Raw genomic sequence first — 24,285 nt, 5'->3', positions numbered from 1 at the left:
GGGAGTTACGTTTTGCTTTTTATTCTTTGTACCTAAACATGTACATAACAGAATAATAATAAAATTACAAGGACATTGCGTGTAGGTTTGCGCATGAACTTGGTTCTTCTTTCCCACAAAATTTAGGTCATACGAAAGCATGGACAGCCGCAATGAGAATGCGACCTCACCTCTCCCCATCCCCCAAAAAGTGAAAAAATCATATTGGAATTCATTTTTAAAATTAAATATATGTTGTCGTATGTATATTTGCATCATTCCATTACAATTACATTAACTTATGTTGAATTGTTTTGTTTTATTTGCATTTCTATTTTAAAATAGTTTTGTGGTTTGTTTTGTTTTGTTTTTTTCTTCTATGTTCTCATTTTTTGTTTTTTGCTTGCTTATATCAATATTGTAATATGCCATGTTTATGTGTATTTTTTGGGGCAGGGGATAGGGCCTACACGAGACAAATTGGGGGCGGGCGGGGCTGGGGTGTTTCCTTTGTTTTTGCCTTTTGAAAGCGTTTCTCACGTGTCTGCTTTTGTCAATATACGAGTATACGCATATAAACTATTGATTTTATGTGTAATTACTAATTATCATATGTGTGTGTGAGTGGTGTGGGTGTGTCTATATATAAATCCTTTTTTTATTTATGCTAAAGGGGGGGGGCGGTCCTGGACTCGCTCACAAGCAATCAAAAGGAGTAGGAGAACGATTCCAAAACTCCAACAGCAGCCCAAGTGCCGACCGACTCCTGCTTTCTATTCATTTTTTGTTTTTTTTTTTTGAGTAATTTTAAATACAGTACAGTACTTCATACAAAACGTCATCATAAATCATATGATGGATGGATGGGGGGGGGACGAGGTAAAGTGTGTTCTCGCTGCCAAGGCACAGCCATGCCCGGGCTGGACCGGACTAAGCGGTTCGCTCAATATGAAATTCAAAAAACAAAGAACAAGCGTTTTGGGCTGGTCAGAGACTGGCATGGTTGTTTGACCCTGGAAGTTTGATTTACTTCTCACACTTTACCTCAAATATTCTAAGTATATTTTCCTCCGTCTAATTGCACATGCTAAAAACGATCTATAAAGTATACAATATGAGCTCTGTTGATTTTGGGTTGGTTCTCGAAACAGAAGAGTATTTGAAACCTGTCTAAATATATGTTTATGCATGCTTGTATGTGTGCTTGCGTGTGTGGGGGCGAGGGTGTATGTAAAGCAGTTTCGGTTCTCACTTAAAATATTAAAATTTTGTTTTGCAAAAGAATTGTTCTTTCGTTTATTACAGTGTTTTTTTTTTGTTTTCTTTTTTTACTAAAATGATTAAGGTACAAAATAATCGGTGCATTCCATTGAATCAATCAACGATGATTGGCGCACCGTTGAACTGATTAATTATCGATACAATTTGTTTTCTTGGATTTCTTGCTCACGAGAACTTCTTTTTTTTTGTAGTTTTTGTTTCATTTTCAATTGAATAAATTATGCTATGCTAAAATGTTTTGGGCTACACGGCTCTCCTCTTTCCCTCTCGCGCTCTCTCTCTCTATTTCTGTGTCTCTCTCTCCCTCTGTCGAACTGGTCGTAGTCCGTATGAATCGTAATCGAATCGTTTATATTTAATAGTGAAAAAGGACATTTCTTTTGCTAAACAAAAATCAACTATAGGTAAACATAAAAAAACTTGTAATTGTTTAATTTTATCATATATGTGATTATCTTAATGCATATTGATAAAATTTAAATAATATATTAATTATGCGTACGCTGAAGACCTATTTCAAAAAAAAGTTTATTTTTTTTAAAGGCTTAACATAGAAAAATTATGTTCTTTTGCTTTTTTTTTTGTTTGTTTGTTATAAGACAGCAGACGACACCGAATGACGACCGAATGTTGTCATCCATTTACAAAAAGTTCGCTTTTAAATTAAGTTTTTTGTTGTTTTTTTTTCTGATTATCGAATACGCCCACATGCACATACCATATATATAGCATATATATATGTAGTATATCTATATAAAAGTGTGAGCTCGTGTGTCTGTCTGTGTGTGTGTGTGTGTGTGTGGGTTAGTGTTAGTGTACGACGATTCGCAAGTTAAACTTCAGCGGAGTGGCGCACTTTTTGAAATAAAAAAATAACCAGGGATGGGGGAGGGGGGCAAACAGACGAAACACCAAACACATCCCCGGATACGGATTAGCCTGGACAGGATACCCATCAATATGCATTACAGTTTGCATAAAACACCCGTGTCCGTTCCGGTTGTCCCTTGTGCCGTCCTGTTGTGGCGTGCTCCTAGTGTTCCTGGTGTCCCTGGTGGGCATGGTTTTGGCTAGGGTGTTATCCTTATCCTGCACTGTCTATGCATATGTGTGTGTGTAGTGTGTGTGAGTAGGTGGTGTGGGTGTGGGTGTGGGTATGTGTGGATATTCGGAGGAGAAGTATATATTTAAAAACGATAATTCTCATCGGCCATGTGCACGGCCCACAGAAATTTGGTTCTTTGCGTTTTGTTAAAGATCTTCTCGATCGGTACTCCATTCTTTTTACACCTGCAGAAACGAAGAACGAAGGCATTTAGTTTATTTAGTTTTGGGGCGGGCAAACAGAGCAAAGCGGCAGACAGCACTTACCAAGCCACCGATATGCGTGGATCGAGATAATTTAGTTTAGATGTGCCCAGGGCAATGGTCTTATTCTCGTCTCTATCAGTCTCTTGTAGTTCCAATTTCTTAAGCTGGTCCTTCAGACGCTCCAGCTGCTTGCCCTTCTTGTCGGCATTCACCTTCTCCTTGACCGAGCCGCGCTTGGCAGCCTTTTTCAAATCCTAGACAACATCCAACAGTTGAAGTTTTTTCATTTCTCAAATATAAAATCGATCGCGCGACTCTACTCACATGGTATTCGGACTCGCAATCATCGATGGCATCGCGCTTGGCGCGTATTTTCTCCTTTAGATTCTCCATGGACTTTTGATGGCCCTTCGGCACGGAGCGCTGATGGTTACACAGAATGGCAACGGCACGATTGGCCCGATTGTAGGTGAGCAATTTCTCTGGCACCGTCGCACTCGGATCGGTGAGCAAATCCAGTTGGTTTTGGAGCGTTTTCGATGCGTTATATGTGCGGAACACCTTGGCCGTGAGTCCTGTTTGATGGGAGGAGAGGGAGAGGCACACACAGAGGATTAGTGTGGGGGTTGGGGGGAGGGGAAAACGGAAGTTGAAGGATTGCTCTTTTCAGACATTGGGCTTACCGTCCATCAGCTCCTTGAGATGCTCGTTCAGAACTTGGGTATTGAGGCGATCGAATAGATCGTCGCCCTCCTTCTTGTGCTCCATGAAAAGCTCGAGGTTCTTGAAGACGCGCTTCTCCACCTCGACCTCGTTGTAATAGCGTATGGAATCCTTGCCGGGGAAGTCGAACACGACCACATTCTCCTTGTCGTTCAGCTCCTTGTGCAGCTGAACGTGCTCGACGCGCAGCGAACAGCAGCCAACGGTGTCCGCCTGATCCTCGTCCTTCTCGTTGCCCGCTCTCAGCGCCAGCTTGTCGATGAAGTACAGGGCCACGGCCCGCTGTCGCACACGCATCTCCTTCGATTTCCATTCGTCGCGATAGGTGGCACGAATCTTATCAATGGACTTGTCCAATCGGCGCGCCGTCTCGTATTTGATGTGATCCTTCTCGCCCTTCAGCTTTGACGAGGGATTCAGCATAATGTACTTGACCTGTCCCTGGACATTCTCGATCCAGGACGCCAGCCAGGTGACGGTATTGTCGTGTCGCACCTCCTTCCATCGCGAGCCAGGCGGCGGTGGGGGCACTTTTGACTCCTTTCCACAGTTGATCGAAACGTCAGAGGCGCCGATGCGGCGCTTGATCATCCCCATCTTTGGATGTTCGCCACGACCGCGAAACAGTCCTGGAGGCTCCAAACGAAAGTTACCGATCTTTTCCTTATGGCCATCGATCATACAGAAGCCATACTCCTTGATCAGGGCCTCGTTCTCGTTCTTTTTGGCCAGCTTCTCCTCCTTGGTCGCTTGCTTACGTTTCTCGGACTCGGCCTGGAAGTATTCGTGCATCTCTTGGAAATTGCATTTGCGGAAGTCTTTGATTATCTCCTTCTCCTTGGACGTCATCGACTTGCGGAAGTCCTTGAAGAAGTTATTGTTGAATATATCCTTGGTGCAGTAATCATGATTCAACATCTTCGCATAGAAGGTGGCCGCCTCCTCCGTCTCCTCGGACAGATCCAACGGTCGCCCGTCATAGAAGAAGCGCACATTGCGAGGCACACGTTCGTACGGCGGTGCAAATACCGGTCCCTTATGCTCCAGCGTTGACCATTTGACGCCATCTTCGCGCTTCTCCTCCTCCCACCTGGAATGGAACACATTGTGCGATTCGATATTAGATTATTGTTGCCTTCAGTCTGTACTTTGTCTAAGTAAATAACCATTTGATGGTTCCCTGTTGGCCCGTGGAGGAGCCTGTCGCTGATTGCCGCTTTCGCGGCAAGCGCCTCTTGGCGGCAGCGGCGCAAAAAGAGACTGCCAAACGCTGATCTTGCAAAATAAAATACGATTTTTGTTTTCCCCATAGACACCGGCACAGCGGCGACAGAGCAGTTGCCATTTAGCGCAGCGCTTGTCGTCGTTTGCTGTCGGTTGATGCTTTTGCTTTGTTTTTCTTTTTTTTTCACATTACGCAAAGCAGCAAGGCAGCAGCAGCTGCTGACATAACCTCAAAAGTGGTTTACGAAGTGTTTGTGGGGGAGGGGGGGGTGAGGCCAGCGAACAGCTGATAGCAAGGCGCACGCGTTGCGCAGCGAATGTTTGGCAGTGTCGAACAAAAATACAGTAATTGCTCGCTCAGGCAGTCACACGAACACACACACACAGCCAAAAGAGCGTGTAACTACGCCGAGACGAAGGTAAACAGACTTCTGGAACATACTGAGTTTTAGTGTTGTTGTTCTTGCCTGCTTTTGTGACTTTCAAAATGTAGGTCAGTGACATTCAAACTTCGGCAGTCGGCAGGCCAGGCACATGTGTGCGCGCACAGCAGACAGCAGACACATGGATGTTGTGTGTGGCGTGTGTGCGTGCACACGTCAACGATTCAAACGGGGAATTTCGTATGCGAAAGCGACTGCGTGGGCAGCAGACCAGACCAGACCAGACCGGAGATCAGAGATGGACCCAGGGCGGACGATGCAAATGGGTGATGGGTGTTGGATGGATGATCCACACACAGATGGCCAAAAAACAAAAGATACTCAAGGAATTGCTTATAGCTTACCATCTCCACACCTCTTCCTCCTCCTCCTTGGCACCCTTGCGCTTGGTGGGAGACACAACTTCGGTCTTGATCTCGGAAGACTCCTGTGAATGGGAATGTGTGTGTGGGATGAGAGACACCATGGCTCAAAGGGGGCGGGGCGGAAACGCACCAGGCTGGGTTGGGTCGGATCAGGGACTTACCTTCTTGATTTTCTTTTTTTTGTGCTTGCTGCTGCCGTAATCGTCGTCGGTCTCCTCTTTGATACGCTTCTTTTTGTTGGACTTCTCTTTGTGCTCCTTTTTGACCTTCTTGCGCGCCAGCAGGGGAATGTCATCATCGTCATCGTTACCATCATGGTGGGCCCTGTGGCTGCTGCTGTGGCTGTGGCTCTGGCTGTGATCGGGTGCCTCCTGCTTGCGCTTGCGCATGGCCAGGGGTACATCCTCCTCGTCATCGTCGGCATCTTCGTCGACGGCCATCTCCTCATCCTCATCGTTATCGTTATCGTTCATGGTACTATCTTCCTCGTTGTAGGTACTATCCTCATGCTTGACTGTGAACGGTGGCTCATCGGCTCGGAACTGGGACATGGAGTAGTCACAGGAGCTCGCCTGCGACAGATTGAAGCTCTCATCCTCCTTTTTGATAACCATAACATTCTCCTCGTATCCGTTTTTATAGACACCGCCACCGACGCCGCTGCCAGGGACATGGCCACCGAGGTCGCCGCTGCTGCTGCCGCTGCTAAGGCCATTGCAGAGTGCAGAATCGGGGACATCCAGCAGCTGCTGATGCTGCTGCTGTTGATGTTGCTGGTGCTGCAGATGGAAGAGATCTGCTGTGTGGTTGATGTGGTCATGCGCTGGCTGTGAGACGGGCTCCGGCTTTACGAACACACCATCATAGGAAGGATCCTTCGACTGTGAGGAGGAGCTGTGACGCGAACTGGAATGTTTGCTCTTCGATGAGGAGGACGAGGAGCTTTTGTGACTGCGCTCCTTATCACGGGAGCTTGACGACGAAGATGAGGATTTGTGATCGCGATCGCGATGCTTGTCGCGGCTCGAGGAGCTGCTGCTGCTGCTGCGATGATCCTTATCCTTGTCCCGTCGCTCCTTATCGCGGGACGAGCTCTTGTGGTGCCCAGAAGACGATGATGATGACGACTTGTGCTTGCTGCTGCTGCTGCTTCCATCTTTGTCCCGGTGACTGGACGATGAGCTGCTGCGGTGCGAATTGCTGGTGCTGCTGCTGCTGCCGCCACCCTCGCGCTCCTTGTCCCTATGCTTTGACGAGGAGCTGCTGCTGCTGCTGCTCTTGTGCTTATCCTTGTCGCTGTATAACAGAGAGAGAGCGAGAGAGAGAGAGGAGGAGACAGAGGTATAGATTTTTGAGTATGATTCCTTGATGGGGTGTGCATGCACTCCCGTTGCCTCTTACCGACTGCTGCTTTTGTGATCCTTCGACGAGCTGGAACTGGAACTCTTGTGTTCGCGGTCCTTATCACGGTGCTTGTCCTTGCTGGAGGATTTATGTTTGCTACTGCTGCCACTGCCTCCGCCGCTGCTGCTGCTGTGGTGGCTGTTGTGTTGATTATGATGGTGGTGCCCATTGGTGGTCACTCCATTCGATTGCACCTCACATCCGCCGCCGCCACCATTTTGTACGTGGATAGTCTGTAAGGGAGAGAGAGGGAGACAAATGGTTGAGTATGGGTGACGGAAAATTCTGTGGGAAAAAAAATCAAGAACCTGTATGGCCATCATATCGCTGGGGTGTGTGCCTTCGAAGGAGCTGTGCCTCTCACAAATAAACCATAAACTGATGACTTCTTTATTTAATTATATGTTTTATGTTTTCTTTTGCTAATTCTTTGCCCTTTTCTACGACTCTTTGACTTTATTTTATTTTTTATTTTTTTGTTGTGTGTATGTGTGCCTCCGTCTCCGTGTGCCACCACGTGGTGAAAAATCAACCCTAACAAATTAATGTTTTTCGATTGCTGCTGCTGTTATTTGTTGTTGTTGTTGTTACCGCAGCGTAAGAAAATGTTCAATGTGGGGAAAAGAAGGGTAAGAAGAAGCAGATAAAGAGCCAAAACGATGGCCGATGGCGACAGGAAATGTTCCTCCTGTGTGTGTTCGTGCCGCTCTCTGAGGTGCTCTTTTTTCATTTGGAATAGGTTAAGAGACGACCGACCGCGGCGACAACGACGACGACGATGCCAAACAATGGGCACACACACATTCAGAGACAGTCAAACACACACACAAACAAACATGCACATATATATGGACAAGTACATGAGCAGCGTAATGGAATACAGAAAAACGTTTCGTTTCGTTTCGTTTCATTTTCTGACTCTTTGGAGCATAATTTTTCAACGTGGGCGCTCTGCTCTGTGCATCAGATCAAGGCTACACACACACACACACACACACACACACGCACACGCGAACACACATGCTCACTGCACTGCAGGGTAGTTGTTGCGATTGTATTGGAATGGGTGGGGGTTAGAGGGGGGGACCGGGACCGGAACCAGGACCACCGCCTGTTCAGGGTGGTGTGTATCAAATGCAGACACACGCTTATCAGAAAATTTAGAAGATGAATAAAGGTGAAAAAAAATAAATTGGGACACATTTGCAATTACATATGTACATAAATGAAATTCTATTACAACAACAAACACATGTGATTTGAGTTTATGTGTAGTGTGGCCACACTTTCATGGCAGACAGCCCTCAGAAGTTACTTAATAATTGCAATAGCAGGGCACTTTTCGGGGGTGATGTGACAACCGTCATTTTGAGGGGTAGCGGGTACATCGAAAAGATAAAGAGGGGTTTATCTCGGTGGAAAGATAGGGGTAAAGATCATTGGACGATTCGCAACCAGTTCTGAATTTCCAAAATACCAAAAGCGGTATTTATGTGTGGCCACACTGTGCCAAATACATTTCGACTTCGCTTTCTTCTTGTCTCCCTCTCTCTTTCTCTCTCGGTCGGTCACTCGCTCACTCACTTACTCTCTCGGGACAGCGGCCTTCCTGCTTGCTCTGCGCTACTTGCATTGTCGCCATTTTCGTCAATTACTAAAAGGCCTTTATGCCTTTGCTTTAGCTTTTTGCGTTTGCGTTTGCGTTTGCCCCGATTTCAATGCAATGTGTTGTACGCACACGGGTTTTTATCTCAGCTGTGGGATGAACGGCCCGAGACACTTGCCGATGCGGCGACCCCAGGCACGGCTTTTGGGCCTGGCCCGAGTTCTTGCAATATTCAACACGTTTGCACTCTTGATGCACCATTTAACAAGTAAATTATATAAAAATACAATGCCACGAAATCTGCCACCTTCCCCCCTACCATACAAAAAATTACTTACATTTTCGGCAGCCACATCCCCACTCATTTTGCACAATTTCTGGTTGGCAGTGCGGCGCTCGGCTTCTTTATATTCAACTTCACTCTTTTCTGCTTATCTGCCGTGAATAGTTTTTACTCAACTTATGCGGACATACATATATATATACGCTATATATTGCTGGAAGCCGAGACACTCCGGTGCTGGTTCGATACGCTTTTTCTAATTTTGATGCGCGACAATACAGTACTCTGCGAATTTTTTCCTCAAGTCCAAAATAATACTTAGAAGTGGAAAATCTTTCTCTTTTACAGCGCGCACCAGCCACGCGAACACACACACACACACCTCTCATGTACAAACACACACACGTTCGGATGCAGTGTGACCGCGGCTTTATTGATCAAATATACCGCCTGGTCCTCAGAAATATACCGTCTCATTTTCAAAAAATATACCATATTCCTATGAAAAAACTAACCTCGCCCACCTAAGCATCATTTAAAGGGATAGCAACTTGAATTAAACCGCGGAAAATATAAAATATAATATATAAACATATATATGAATGAAAAATTATATAATATCCTTCCTCTTAACTTAGAAGAAACCCCACGATATCTTTCACCTGAACTGCGTTAAAGCTAGGTACACACGATGCAAACAATTTGCAGCAAGTTGATTGCTGCAATTAAGTTTGCACGTTTGAACGCCATTTTGTAGCTCTTTTAAAAGGTTCTGATGCAGTGCTTTTTCATCTCTTTTGGAAATCCACTCTTTCACACAACACTTTCTTTTTTTTGCAGACTCTAATCTTCTCACTTTTTTACGTTTTATTAAAATTGCTAATATAGCAATAGCATTTTTGTGCCGACATAATACAAACACGTTGTTATTCCTTGACTTTCTCAAAACAACAGAACTTGCAAATGAGTGTCACTTGCAAGCACTGCAAACAAAAAATGAAAACACGTGTAGACATTAACGCAATATATTGAACGAAATAGCCATGCAAAAGTTTGCGTGCAAAACAAAAATTGATTGAAGCAAGAAATTTTCATGCAATATTTACATTGGTGTGAACATTTGTGCAAACTTTTGCTGCAAATTATTTTCAACTTCCTGCAAATTGCTAGCTTTAAGCTAGAAACTGCAAGATTCATAATTTTCGTGGAGAGTATTTGAATACCCACTGGTCTACAATGGGTTAATCGTTCTTAACCATATTCCTCGACTTTGATATTCGGCTTATGATTACTAGCTAGGAAGGACCATTAGTCCCGAAAGCATAATTTTATTCGATTGATGAATCAATTCTCTACAAGTTTGGCTAATTTTAAAATTTGGCTAATTTTAGATAAGACTTACGCAAAGAATGTCAACAAAAAGTCGCTACATATCATACAAAATATTTTTTGAGTAAAGGCATTTGTACACCCTATATCTTTAATCTAATTTCGTTGTCCAAGCAGCTTGGAAACCTAAGTAATAATGACTTTTTCTGAATTGACTTTCTCTCACATATATATCTCGATCCCGATACCCATTCTTGGTCTCATTACGGCCAAACAATGCAAAATTTCGTTGAGATAACTTTAAAATAGAGACCGACAAGTTTCTGCATTTATTGGAGCCTAGGATGACAAACATTTCTTCAATTCTATAACATCCCTTTTCCCGCGGTATACAGGTCAACAACAATTTCCACTAAATTAATGTTTTGACATGATAACTACACGCTAAATACATATTTGCAACATATTTATGTTGTCATCGACACCTGAAGGGTTGAAAAGCTTGTCAGTTTTTTTAAAACTAAGAAGAAATATAATAACAATCGATCCTAGAGGTTCACCAATCAAGCTATATACCGTTTAGAATTTAAAGTAAACTAAGTTGAATCCATGAAAAATTCTATTTCCATACATTTATCATATTTATATTGGGGGTTGAATAGGTTCTCTGCCAGCTTAAAAGGTGATAACGATCAGTTTTTAGCTCGTTCTATGAACGCAGCTAACAAAAATTGTCTTGTACACTTAGGTCAGAGTTATAGTTGCGTTAGTCATTAATAATTTTCTCTGCCTGGGTTGCACACCTTGCATTTTTATTACAAATTTTTAGTATTCTTGAGTATTTTAAGCCAGTTTGAAGTTGGATTCCAGGAACTGGCAAAAAGTTCACAAAACGCATATGTAAAATGCAAAATATTCGAAAATTTGGCTGAATGTTGCAAACATTTTTACCACTGTTGCGGAACTTTTATAATATTACAGACTGTTACCAATAATTGTTCTATGGGGCACATAGAGTGACCATACTATTTTTAGTGGACAAAAGCAACTACCTGCCGTTTCTCTCAACTTTTTTTTTTTAATATCACGATCAGGAAAGGCACAATATAATATAATTTTTAGGCACCATATAATATGAGGCAGTCCTTATAAGTAGCCAATCTTGAGGACAGCTTATTAATCTATCAGATGCAGTTGTCTTCAGGGTGAAAGAAATCGTGAATTATTTAAGTGAAAAGGAAGGATAGGATAGATCCAAGACGAATTTAAAACATGTATTATTTTCCTTGGCTTAGTTCAGGATTTTCACCGGCTTAAATAGCCGGTGCTTAAGTGGGCTAAGTTCGTTTTTTGTCATCTGTATATTTAAGGTATATGTTGAAAATAAGACGGTATATTTCTAAGGGTCAGACCGTATATTTGATCAGGAGAGTGCTCACTTCTGCGACGCAAAAATGAGTCGTAATTTTGAATGTGCTATAAAAAAGGGTATGGGCAACAGCCAAAACCAGCCAAGGCAATTGCAAGGTTCGTGCGAACCTCACCTCGCATGTGAGGTCAATATACTTTGAACACAAGGTATATTAGGCGAAGTGTGTGGATTTTACCTTATTTTTTTTTGGCGCAACGCAAATTGAATTTGAATCTTTATCGGGCCGCCGCGGACAATGAAGCAACAAAATAGTAGTGTCCGATTGTTTTCTGAATTCAGAAAAGTCCGTTGATAATTTGATAAATCCCACAACACAAAAACAACTGGGTGTCTTAACGTGTTTCTCCCGATGTGATACCCTATTTGATACCCTTGAATGTGGATGTTATAGAATTGGCGATATTTTGGCGGCTGCTGCGCGCGTCGAACGCGCACGCTGTTTTAAACGTTTTCCCTCGTCCGTGCATCGTGCAGTGCAGTGCCAGTGCACGTATATGTATATATTTGAAATTATTTTGTTGGTGGTTTTTTTTATATTGTTGTTGCTCGGGAGTGTAAATAAGTTCTGTCGAACAGAGGGAGGAGCCCTCATACAATTGTTGCTTTTGTGTCCCCTGCTGGAGTCGTGATTTTCTCGTCTTCGTTTTGTCGATGTCGTGTGTATAAAAAATTGTTAAAAATAATACACAAAAATAAAACGCATACACAAACACACATGCACACACATACATATAGTGTATATGTATATTTGTATTTTTGACGAAAGCGATTTCTGGTTTCGGTGGAGCGCGCGCGACAAAAACAACTCCAATATGCGGCGGCCGGCCTTCATTGGAGAATATTAAACCAAACAATAAATTATACATATGTACGTGTATGTATATAAATAATCAGAAACCGAAGCTGAAGAGATACGATACCCGCAAAAACAAAAAGCAGAGAAGCATAGCTCCACTCCACGGATGATCTCCATGGCCCCGGGGGCCGATCTCAGCTGTTAAGAGCCCCAACCAACGAATAAGGCTAAAACAGAGATAATCGCAAAATATTGATATGAAAAGAGAAGCTGAAAAGAGTGGCCCATCGATAGAAACAATCATTTCATAGTGTTGTGTTGTTATTTTTTTGCTGTGTGGTTGTTCAAACATTTCGTTTTATATGGGGCAAGTGCAATACCCACACAAATATGCCACAATAAACAACAAAACTGGCTTCAATTCCCGCAAAATCAATAAATATCCAAAATAAATCTCAAAACAACAAAAAAAGGAAAAACATCCCCATCCCCAAATCAAAGAGTCGATAAGAGGCCAACGGTGAATGAGAGAGAATTTTCCCACTATCAGCCAGAGAGTGAGAGAGAGTGGGCGGCGGAGCGGGAGAGCAAAAGCCGGGTGTACTCAGCATCCATCCCCAAGCATCATCGTCAGGGCTTAAGAAGGAGACAGCAGCAGCATCCCCAAACAGCAGAGAGACACAGAGAGCGAGCAAAGCACAGCAACCACTTGCTGGAAGGAGGAAATAAGAAGAGAGCGAGAAGCGAAAGAGAGAGAGCGGCCGAGCACCTGCAGGAGAGAACAGCATCCCACCCACTCACACGAACACATATACACACACACACTCACACACACAATGGGAAGACGAACGTATCTGAGCCGCGGCTCTGCCCTCGCCTACCCCAGTCGCGTCGAAGGCTGGCTGGATGTTTGCGGTGAGTAGTAAACGGGAAAGGGAGGGGGAAAGGGGAACAGCTGATGCCCCCGCAGACAGTTGCGGATACGGATGTTGGGTGACATCTTCGTGTCACCTGTGCAAATCCCAAAGAAAGTGCCTGGGAAAGAAAAAATAAAAACCCAAATACAATACACCGTCCCTTCCCGTGCCCTTGCATTTATTTGCCTTCACAGGCGGCAGCAGTAGCGGCGGCGGCGGTCGAAAGGCGCGCAGGCAGGTTCATGTTTTTCCGTTATCTATCTTTTTCTCTCTCTTTCTCTGTCGCTCCTTTGCTTTGTTTTGATTGTTTTTGTGTATGCGTAAAAGGTAAAACAAACACACACACCCGCACGCTAAAGGCAGGGACACACGGACACAGGCACAGCCACAGGCAGGCGACAGGGTCTGTCTCCGTGCAGGCGGCAAAAATGTCAGTGGCTGGATGCAATAAATACCCTTTAATACATTTTATCCCTTAAGTTGAAGTTTTTCTGTTGACCATAAAAGATTTGTGGTTCTTTCTATTTTATCTATTTTGTTTTTTGGATTGCTTTAATTAGATTTTAGATATACCAACAGATCGTAATTACATCGGGCAAAGCAAATCCCAAAAATAATCCAAATTTTAATGAAAAAAAGCATATAGCCGCCGAAGAAAATTAGATATCTGTAATTTTTGGATGGTAATTGTATTAAAAAGGGAAATCCTATCGAGGTGATCGAAAAAAAGTGTCGATAGATTATTTAGAATTAATGATAAGAGGATCAAAATAGGTTCTAAGAGACTGAATCGAAAGGTAATTAAAAATGATTAAAAAGATAATCTGAAATGAATCGAAAGAGAGAAACAAAGGAGTTCAACAACATTTCAGTAGAGAGAAACGGGGGTGGGTGCCGCAGGAAAGTTTATCCCTAAATACAGGAAAAACTAAAACAATTTTGAGACATTTTTGAGACATTTTATCCTATATAGTATCTATGTAAGTACATATCTTTGATTACTGGCAGCTAGTATTTCTTTTTTAACACACTGAATGTTGAGTGACGCAATGAGAACATTGTCGAAAGCCCTTCTGTCATATCATCACCGGAAAGTCATCGATTTTTATCGATTGACCTATCCTACACAAAGAGCTACAGCCATCAGCTCACTGAACGTGAGTTTTCTGAGTTCCGAGACGGAAATATTTTCGTGAGTCAAATCCTGAATAGACACACTTCCTGTGTGTAGAAATGCCATTCCTTCCATTCCACGTTTCGACTTTGACACATTTTGTGGCCCGTTCGAACTGTCACGAACAGATATGCGGATTAGCATTGAAGAAGGGGGGCACGGCACGACGCATTCTCACCCACACAAACGATCGCCGGCGATAAGTGGCAAGGTTTCCCCGTAGTCACATGGCAAAAAAGCAGGGGGCATGAAGGCGGGGCAGAGCCTGAGGCGGAGGCAGTCGGTCATGCATGGGTATGGCAGCTCTTTTATTGCCATTTTTGGATTACATTTCAGTTTTTTCTGTATTTTCTGTTACGGTTATTGCCAGCGGAAGGAAGGACGGAAGGAAGGTGTGTTCATGTGCGTGTCAAGGTCATATCTGGCATTCTATTGGGGGGGGGGCCCAACCTTTACCCTTTGCCCTTTACCCTTACGCCTCTTGACTCTTGCTCTGATTTGCTTTGGCTTTGTGTCTTGTCTTCCACCTACAATCAAATGGAGACAGAGACAGAGGCACGAAGAACAAAAATCATTCATGTTTTTTTGTTTTTCTTGTTCTGTGGCCTGCCCGTCGATGTTTCGTGTTGCCCGCTGGCTTTGACATCATTTTTCTGTCATGTTTCCATGTTGTGTGTCGTCGTACCCTGCTTTTTTCCGCTGCTGGATAGAATTTGTTCAGCATATTGGTTCTTATGAAATCGTTTGTTCACGCCTGACTGTCATTTGAAATCTGAAAGTCCAACTAAACAAATCCATAGTACATTCCACGTGCTGCATGTAACAGCTCCCACGCTCACCCGTAATTGGCTATTTACCATTCCGTTGGGATATAAAAACACAGCTTATTTTCTTCTTAAATTGGAACAGGAATATTGATCGTAAATACAAAATATTTATGGAATTTCCACCTATTTTTAAGCATTGCATTGCTTAACGAATGTATCCTTTTGCTTAGGGGAAATTTGTCACAGCAACATATGTGTCTTCTCTTCTGTGACTACGGAAATTTCGTATATGTTCCAGTTCCAAAATAATTGAAGGAGATCTTATGTAAAGATCATCCATAAATGGTACCACATTAGGGTATCCCTCCAGTGGGGAACAGCTTCTATTATTCTTTCGGTTTGCATGTCACTTGGTCATCCGAAACTCAACTCAACTTAACTTTTGCTTGTCGTTTGACTTGGGTTTCGTTTGGGGTTCTTTTCGCCAACGTTTTGCAGTCGTTTGGCGTTTGGAAATTGGTTATGGGTCGTGCCAAAAGCGTTTAAAGGAAGACACGAGACGAGAACGAGGCACACACACACACACACAGAGAGAAAGGGAACAAGAGAAATCGAGAGACTTCAATCGAAAGACCAAGACGTTGCAGAGGAACGGAACGGAACGGAACGACAAAACGATGAACGATTGGAGGCAACACCATGGAGATGGCGTCATTAACGATCCAGCTTTTTTTTTTTTTTGTTTGCTTGTTGTCGTGACACACTTTGTGGCACACACACACACACTGCCGCCGTACTGCCACTGCAGTGGCTGTGTGCGTGCATGTTCCAGTTCGATTTTTGTGTCGAACACCTTGCCACGGATTGGGAGCACAAGAAGTGAAGAGTTCATTGAGCCACCTAACTTTCATTGCGAAAAGGAAAAGGAAAACTTCTCTCCGTTTCATCTACGATCTGTCTGTCTGGCTGTCGATTCGTCTCTGGATTGACCCACTGGGATGGACATGGCTGGGGGCATGGCGTCTAGAAAGTGAAACATGAAGTGGAACTGGCTTTCAGATTGCATTCGGCATCGGATGTCGGTCTTTGGGTGCGGCTGTGCACTGCACCGACTGGGCTACAATTTTCTATTTTCAAGTATCGAATGCGTTTTGCCCCGTTCACCATCCAACGTCTTCGTCGTTTGTCGTCGTCCGTTGTTTGTTCGTTGCAAAATGTTGCCTAACAACTTTCTATGAAAAAATTCACTTTTTCCTCTCAAGTGTTTTCGGGCGGTGGGGAACGGGAAGTCCCCCCCAAAGCCGGGTTTGCGTTTGGGCTTTTAGCAACAAAAAAAACAACAAATCGAACTCGAATAGATTAACACATTGCTTCTCCGTCGCCGCTTCTCAGGTGGGAAAAAAGGAAATTTTAGTCATCCAACAAATAAGAAACACAAACAACTTAAAAAGCCCGTTTTTGTAGCATTGGTAGATTCGGAGATTCGGAGACCTACAGCCTTAGGACTATAAAGATACCCATCATGAAAATTCCAGAGATAGAACCCATTTTCAGAAGAAGGTCTTGCAGAAAAGAAGTCTGCAGGTCAGCGTTTGAATTTTGTTTTCGCACTCTCGGGAGCTCTCGCTTCAGCGTTTGCCTGGGCGTCCGCCACGGCTCAAATCCAATCCGGAATCGTTACCGGAATCCCCTCTGGCAGAACCTGCCCTCTCATCCAGTACCCCGTACGGATAAGCCGGTAGGAGAAAAATATAAATAAATAAAACCCGTTCCAACCAGCACCCAGGCACTTGCGCATGTGAAATTACAACCAGATTTACCAGATGGGTATGGATCATACATACATACATGTACGCAAGTCCGTGTACACCCGGCAGACCCGTAAATTCAACGAAATTCAATCAAAAACAGTTGTTCTTTACAAAAATAAACCAAATATTATACGAAAAAAACACGAGAATGTGTAGATATTTGTGGGGAATTTTAAACAAAAGAAAGACAACTCACAGCCGTTGAGAGGATGATACGTCATATGAAATTTAAACACGACCAGAAGTGCAATAAAATATTTATTACACTCTTGATGAGATGGTGATTGAAGTAATTCTTCTCGTACAGATAAAGGGAACGTTCTTGTGACCTCTAATCCTTGGATTCTTCGAGCACATTGGCAGGTTTTCCAGACATTCCATTCCACTGTTCCGTTAACTGGCAGGGTATTCCACAGTCCACGTGCCAACAGCGAGTCAAGCTACGATAGTTCCATGCGTTAACACGTGATTGGCCATTTGCCATTCAGCTTAAATACTCGTATTATTCTCTTTTTAATATATCCCATTTATTTTGGTAGAAAACCCAAAACATGATCGTAATTTCGAGTACATTTTGCAAACTTTTTGATCTAAAAACCGAAAACAATACTATTTCATAATAAAATACTCCGAATTTCTTAATGAGGTCTCTTTTATAAAGGGTTCCTTTGCTTAGGCAGATTAATACAATGATTGGTAATGCCAAAATAACCCCAAAAACAGCTCTCAAAATGTATAAAAAAAGAATCCCACAAGTTCGAGAAGTCTAAAGGCAGCAGACAGGTAGGCAAACCCAAAAACTAAGGGAAAACTGCCACTAAAACTAAACAAAGATCCCCCCCCATTGGATTTGGCAGCGTCATCGATTGGAGAAAATAAATCAAAAATACAAATGCAAAAAGATCTGTTTCTGGTTTTATAAGAAATATAAATAATAAAAGAAGAAATCTTGAATAATAATGAATTTCCAAATCAACAAAGGCAGCAGCAGACAGACAGATGGAGACACACACAACCCAGATTCAGATACAGTCGCGATAGATATTACATGATGCGAAAATCCAAAGTTATGCTATAATTCTGCATTGTTCGCCTTTTGCCGCCGCTGGGGGCAGAGTGGCGGCGGCTGCCGCGCTATTTGGAGCATTTGTTGGGGGGTTTTTTGCTTGTTTGTTGACTTTTTTTCTTCAAACGTTTCGCATATTTGCCATAATTCCCATAAACCTAATTAAATGCGTGTTCATTCGTTCGACTTATGCAATGAAAATGCTGTGCTGGAGGATTGCGTGTGCCCGTGCCGTGCCGTGCCGTGCCGTGCCTTGCCGAGTAAATCTCTATATATTCCAATAGATATTTTTATGTTGTGTACATTTATATGCATCTGGGTCAGGCGGGGTCACCGCCCACCCCAAACAAAAGAAAAGACAAATGCAACATGTTGCCTTGTGGGAGATGATGATTGTGGGGGGACAGCTGCAACATGCGGAAGCGTAGGGCGGCAACAGAAACATAAACCAAATAAAGTAAATAAGAACCTTATAGAACCAATCAACCTATGTGGGGTGTACAAACAAATGTTAAGACTAGAGGATGCCCCTTTTTTCTTATAAGAAATCCATACAAAAATCATGGTGTATCTTTATAGATCGGTATCCAGGGACTCGTAGGAAACACCTAGTCTCTGTGCACAGAAGTGTCCTTTCGCTTAGGGGAAAATCCATCTATATAGCCATTTGTATCAATATGGTCTCTGTTTGGGAGATTCGTAGCAAATGTGTCCTTTCGCCTAGGGGAATCTACGTTCATTGGAGATTCTACCACCGATAAATAGAGTGGATAAGTTCCTTGATAGCTGATAAAGCTCTAACGAATAACCACTTCCCAAAGGTTCCCTCAATCCCAGCAAACAAGCAAAGCACCTTCTTCTATCAAATATCGATCATACCCTTCCCAGCTTTCAATGGGTATCCCCAAACATATTGGTTCTTCTGTTTGTGGTTTAGTCGAACAATATGTTTAGAAGGGAAGGGAAGTCCGACAGCAGACAGCCAGCATTTCTGGCAGACATTGGCTGGCTCCCTTCTTTTGACACCCACACAGCGCAGAGAGTTTGTTGATGCCACACAGATGACGCATAGCATAAATTATTTTAAATTAGTTTTAATTGGCAAAATGTCTTTTTTTTGGTGCGCCTTAACATTTAATAATTGAGTTTTCGTTGCGGATGCAGATGCAGATGGTTACAGAAATGGTAAAGGGTGGTGAGGGGGAATTGGTGAGGGGGAATTGTACATGAAATTATTTGTAACATAATGAAGTCGTTAATTTTCTGGCGATAAGAGAACAAAGAGAGCTGTTCGAATGGAATGAGGGAGGGACACCAATGATGCAACATTTTCTGGAGAGAAATGTCTCTTCTCAGATATTTTTGATTCATTTCTTTGGGTTCCACTCCCAAGGTTCCAGAAGGTTGCCAGTCACGCGTGTACGTCAGATCCGCGAATTGTGAATGGCGCGGCTGCTAATGGCTGTCCTCAAAACAGTTGGGGATGGAAAAAGCCATCAGTTTATAGATTTTTATAGTATGACTTCCCTCATCCATCGATTGAGTATGAAACAGATCTGTCTGTGAAATGAATCTCTAGATCCGAATCTGAATCTCTCCCTCTCTCTCTGTGTGTGCCTGGTATGGTATATCTTATCTCTAGGGGCCCCCCAATGGACGCTTAAGAAATGCTTTACGATCCGCATCGAAAGATAGTTTATAAAATGTTGGAATGCTCACGAAGCACACACGAAGCGAAGAGTAGAGCCACTATCATCGGAAGCGTCTCTGGGTCTTATCGGAAGGGGGCCTTCGCTGCTCAGGAGATTCATTATTTATTTTTCCAGTGGTAATGTTGCCCCCCCCACCACCCCCCCACGGTAGCCATTTCCCCTCGTGGCAGCAGGGGGAGGGTTGGGGCTTCTTGGTTTCGGTCTCGGTCTTGCGGCTACCGGGCTCCCAGCTCCACCTGTTGCCATGGGGCCAATGCACAAGAAAAGCACAAGCAGAAGCAGAAGCAGAAGAAAAACAACGCTGGCAAAGTGCATTGAACTCGAGAACTCAAAAAGCGAGAAATTCTTATACAAAAATCAAAAAGAAAACTAAGGCGTGACGACATATTAGATACCCTTCGAAGACAGGCATTTGGAAGTGATATATAAATGTACATTCCTATATAGTACTCCCGATTTCCATAAAGAATTTTCTCTATATATGTATTTTGTTCTTCAACTTCTGCTTATAATACCATTTCGTTTGTCGTAGGGTTAGAGAACTTTTATAATAAAGAGACAAACAACTTAACAGCGAACGGACGTCTGCGGGCAACAAAAAATTAACGCAAAATTTGCTGAGCCACGATCGGTCGGTATTACGGAGTACCACTACAAGTACCTATCTCTCTCTCTCTCTCTCCCTCTGTCTATCTCTTCTGCCGCCTCTGTCTGTTCTGTTCTGCTGTCTTCACAATTACTTACAATATTTATGTTAAATGGACAGACGGGCGCCGCCGGTCCGCTAGTCTTGTAGATCTGTGAAAATAATTCGCTTCTTAAAAGAAAACAAAAAAAAAACGTATACAAAAACAAATGAGAAGAATTTCAACAAGTCGGACTCTGGGATAGAGAGTGTTCTGGAGAGTTAAGAGGAGTTTCTGGAGGGGTTTTCTGGAGTGTTAAAGAGGGAGAAAATCAGGCGCTTCTGGAGAGTTAAAGGGGGGGGGGCCGAATGAGGGGTTTCTGGAGAGTTCAAAGAGCGTAATTGAGGAGAGTTCATGATCAGATGTGTGTGGCTCCACTAGAGATGATGGATAGCCATAGGCGGTTGATATTGCCAGACCTGCTATGTCTGCTATGCCAGCGGTAGGCATCGTGAGGAATAAGGTGCAAAGGTTTTTGGGAGAGGCATCATTTTTCCAGGCATCCTACCCGTCCCTCTCTCTCTGTCTCTTTTTGTCTCCCAGTGTGTCTTAGCTATTGAGAGTTCATTCGAAATGGTTCTACAAATGTTCTAAATGTTCTAAGATGTCAGCCATGTGTGGAATCTTATCTGCATTCGCCTCTCACTTAAGCAATACACAGAGAACTATACATAATTCCAATATTCACGTGAGTTACGTGATGTGTCACGCCACCATCGCTAGAATATCGTAAAATTAAAACAGTTTTTGGTTGCTGCCTCTTCCACATTGTTATCTCATTCATTGAGTGGGAGAGCTGCGCCAGAGGCGGCGAAGAGCCAGAGAAGAAAGCCCTCGATGAAGAGCTAAGAACACGACCGCAGCCGAATGGCTGGAGGTGGGTAGAATCGAACGAAAGAGACGGACAGAGAGAGGAGCGGAGCGGAGCGGAGAACAACTCCAGAGTGGCAGAGAGTGTGAGGGAGGGGAGAGTGTTGGTTCAACATGGTTACACATTCTCATTGTTACTCTTCCGCCTACATGCATACAAATGTACAAAGCTCTTATTCTTATTCGTATTCCTCTTTCTTCCATTGTTTCTTCTGCTTTTTCCATCTCTCGGATAATTGGCAGAGGCCTTTTGGCCAAGCATCTGAACTTCCACAGATGTAGAGCACTGAGCCTTGCCCATTATTATTTTTCCGGCCAGTAGGATTAGGTGTGAGATCCCTGTATTTGTAGGCTTTAAATGAAGTTGAGGACAAATCCTGAGCTCTTTCCAAATGTTGAGACATCATTCTAGAGGATATCTATAGTGCAGGGCATTCATATGGGATGTGTTCCAATGTTTACTGTTCCATTTCACAGAATCTACAGTAGTCAATGTCAAATAGTTTCAGTTTCTTTGGTGTGATATCTCAGGTGAAAGACCCCCCATTAAAATCACGTAGAAAACATTAAAACTGAGCCGAAATCAAAAAGAATGGGAATGAATCTTTTGAATGAATTCTGAAGTACCAAAAGTGTGTATTCCTCTTAGATTCTATAGACTCATTTCATTGCATGCATTGCACTTGAATCTTTCAAGAACATTATATTTTACTCTTTTGGATTCATATATTCGGTGCCATTCTTGCAGTATGCACCTGTTTTTGTATGGAGAAAAGTGCCTAAAACATTGTATTTTGTATAGAAATTTCCCTGCATTCTGGCATTCTGTTCCCCTGTTCTATATATGTGTTTATATTCATCTAAAAATCCCGCAACGCTCTTCGCGTCATTCGATACAAATGTGTCCGTTCGCTTATGGTAAATTTGTACAACGAGCAATGTATCTAAGTCACCTGCAAGCGTACCAAAACCTGCGGCCTCTTCCGCTTTATTTTAATTTGTATTATTGTTGCCTTATTGTATTATTCACTTGTTCATTAGAAACGAATTTGAGTTGCAGTTGCAGCAGCAGCAGCAGCCACAGATACATAAATAGTCTCTAGCTTTTTTATTAGCAACATGCAAGCGCCTCACGGGATCCGAGGCGGGAGGGTGGTGTGATTGAGGTGCTCGGCAGCTGGGAGATCTTTCACACGATGCGATTTCTAGGGGGCCTACGTGTATCACAATATCACACATTTTAGAGCGTGTTTTTGGGTAATTTACAAACAAATATTGATGGTTATGTGAAATTTAAAAACCATCGAAACAAAGAGCTTACATAGTTTTTAATCGACTTATGCACGGCCGTTGAAAGGAAAATTGTACTACCTTTCATAGGATTTATGATACTTGTCGATGCATTAGCTATACCTAAAGATATGACGAGGCAAATGTGTAGTTTTTTACCCGTTTGGAATGCTTTTTCAACTCCTTAAGCAGGCGCATTTGAGCGTCATTTTGTTAGAGAAGAATAGCAATGTTTTTATTTAATTAATGCCCCTTCCAAATGTTTCCTTTTTGCGTGTCTTCTTGCCCCAAAATACCGAATGCCTTTTAAGTACTTTCTTGGTATTCAATCAGCCTCTAAAAAAGATTTACACATCCGATTAATTAATCAATTTCCCACAATTTTTGATTATTTTATAAAATATAAATTGAAATAACTAAAACGCTGAACTGGATAGGAATATGTAAAATATTCATTAATTCATTTGCGACAGCCTGAGAGTATGCATCATAGAGTGTACGGTAGAATCGATTCTCGCAGCAGAAAAGTATGCTATAATTATTTAAACCCAAAAGGTAGTTTGCGGCAGCCCCAAAAGTATGCTGCACATTTTTAGGAGGTCACTTTTTAATTGGAAACCTTTATTGAGGAAATATTTTTAATAAAGGGAAGTCAAGATTGAACCCAGAAACAAATTGCAAAGGGAAATCGATAGGAAACATAAAGATGACCCAGAGAAAACAAATCATATTCATTCGAGTATTCTGTAGTATGTTTACAAATAATTAATTTTCTTTTTTTTTTCAGAAACCGAAGGCGAACTGACACGGCTCATCAAGACCCTGCCCTGGGGCCCGCTCTACTGTGTCCTGCAACAGGATGACCAGAGCTTCACGGCCTACTGCAGCGAGGAGATATCGGTAAGTGCCGGGAACAAAAAAAAAAATGTCTAGATAACACACAAACACCACATCCTATCACAGCTACAAGTAACTGTAAATATATCACGCTGTATCTGTATCTGTATTTGTATCCATTTTTGTATCTATCTCTCTAACTTACCCGCACACACACACACGCTAACCAACCTACTGGATGCTACTAACCCGTAGATATTCCCGGCTACGCCCAAAAAGGAGGTGGGTATATTAGTGGAGGACCTAGAAGTACGAGTAGATCGAGTAATCAAATAAACCCATAAATAATCGAAGCATTTCAGACTCCATTCGAAGACCATTCACTGATTCTCTGATTCTCTCTCCCTAGCTGGGTGACGTCTGCTACGAGGATGCGCCACGTGTGCGCCTGGATCGGGTCCGACGTCCGGCAAAAGCTCTCTGGGACGGACCGCCCACATTGGCCGAGGAGAACGAGGACTCGGACACATGTACGGGCGGAATGAGTGGCATCAGTGACATTGTGCTCAATACGACCCTCTACACTGATCTAGGTGAGTGTCTCTATGTGTGTGTATGTGTACTGGTCTACAGTTATGCAACATTTGGTGGCAAGTTGGCCGGCAGGCAGGCAGCAATGCATTAAGCCCCCCACTGAGTGGTGCTCATCGGTAATTGCAGTTGCCGCCTCTACCCTTGCCGAACGGTTGGGGCATAATGATTTTTAGCCCGTAATACAAAATAATAAAAAACTAATAAAAGCGAAAAATATCAAGGCAGGGGCCACTAATTTTCGAGGCATTTCCCGGCGCAGCTGGTACCACTTTATATGCAAATGAGTACTTACCGCGAAAACTGGGCAACGGGGGATGGTTCTCCGCCTAATGGTAGAAGAATTAGTTCCTTTTTTGTAGGATCCGCTCATTTTAATGAACAAACA

General features: G+C 43.0%; 2 protein-coding genes across 8 annotated transcripts in view; one reads left to right on the top strand and one right to left on the bottom strand.

Moving 5' to 3' along the window:
• Positions 1 to 228: 228 nt before the first annotated feature.
• On the bottom strand, positions 229 to 24,285 carry LOC108153243 (DNA topoisomerase 1). Of its 4 annotated transcripts, none has more exons than XM_017283088.2 (8): positions 24,193 to 24,285; positions 6,728 to 6,963; positions 5,488 to 6,622; positions 5,306 to 5,388; positions 3,255 to 4,384; positions 2,896 to 3,146; positions 2,632 to 2,825; positions 229 to 2,550 (listed from the first exon to the last, which is right to left on the bottom strand). In XM_017283088.2, the coding sequence occupies exons 1-8, from the start codon at positions 24,268 to 24,270 to the stop codon at positions 2,448 to 2,450; spliced, it is 3,210 nt and encodes a 1,069-aa protein (XP_017138577.1). In that variant the 5' UTR covers positions 24,271 to 24,285; the 3' UTR covers positions 229 to 2,447. The 4 variants fall into 4 exon arrangements, with proteins under 4 accessions (XP_017138577.1, XP_017138586.1, XP_017138596.1 ...); XM_017283097.2 differs by lacking the exon at positions 24,193 to 24,285 and adding an exon at positions 8,675 to 9,015; XM_017283107.2 differs by lacking the exon at positions 24,193 to 24,285 and adding an exon at positions 7,039 to 7,478.
• Positions 11,588 to 24,285, top strand: part of LOC108153220 (probable Ras GTPase-activating protein) — a 43,448-nt gene continuing 30,750 nt past the window's right edge. The window contains exons 1-4 of one of the 4 annotated variants that reach the window (XM_033393233.1): positions 11,588 to 13,091; positions 23,257 to 23,369; positions 23,562 to 23,588; positions 23,716 to 23,899. In XM_033393233.1, the coding sequence (XP_033249124.1) occupies positions 13,013 to 13,091; positions 23,257 to 23,369; positions 23,562 to 23,588; positions 23,716 to 23,899 (403 nt within the window). In that variant the 5' untranslated portion in view covers positions 11,588 to 13,012. The remainder of the gene's footprint in view (positions 13,092 to 23,256; positions 23,370 to 23,561; positions 23,589 to 23,715; positions 23,900 to 24,285) is intronic. The other 3 variants (XM_033393235.1, XM_017283069.2, XM_017283075.2) reach the window with 3 other exon arrangements.

This window comes from Drosophila miranda, chromosome XL (genome assembly GCF_003369915.1).
Source record: "Drosophila miranda strain MSH22 chromosome XL, D.miranda_PacBio2.1, whole genome shotgun sequence".
Lineage (NCBI taxonomy): Eukaryota > Metazoa > Arthropoda > Insecta > Diptera > Drosophilidae > Drosophila > Drosophila miranda.
The sequence above is the reverse complement of the archived record's forward strand: the minus strand, read 5'-3'. Positions and strand labels throughout refer to the sequence as shown.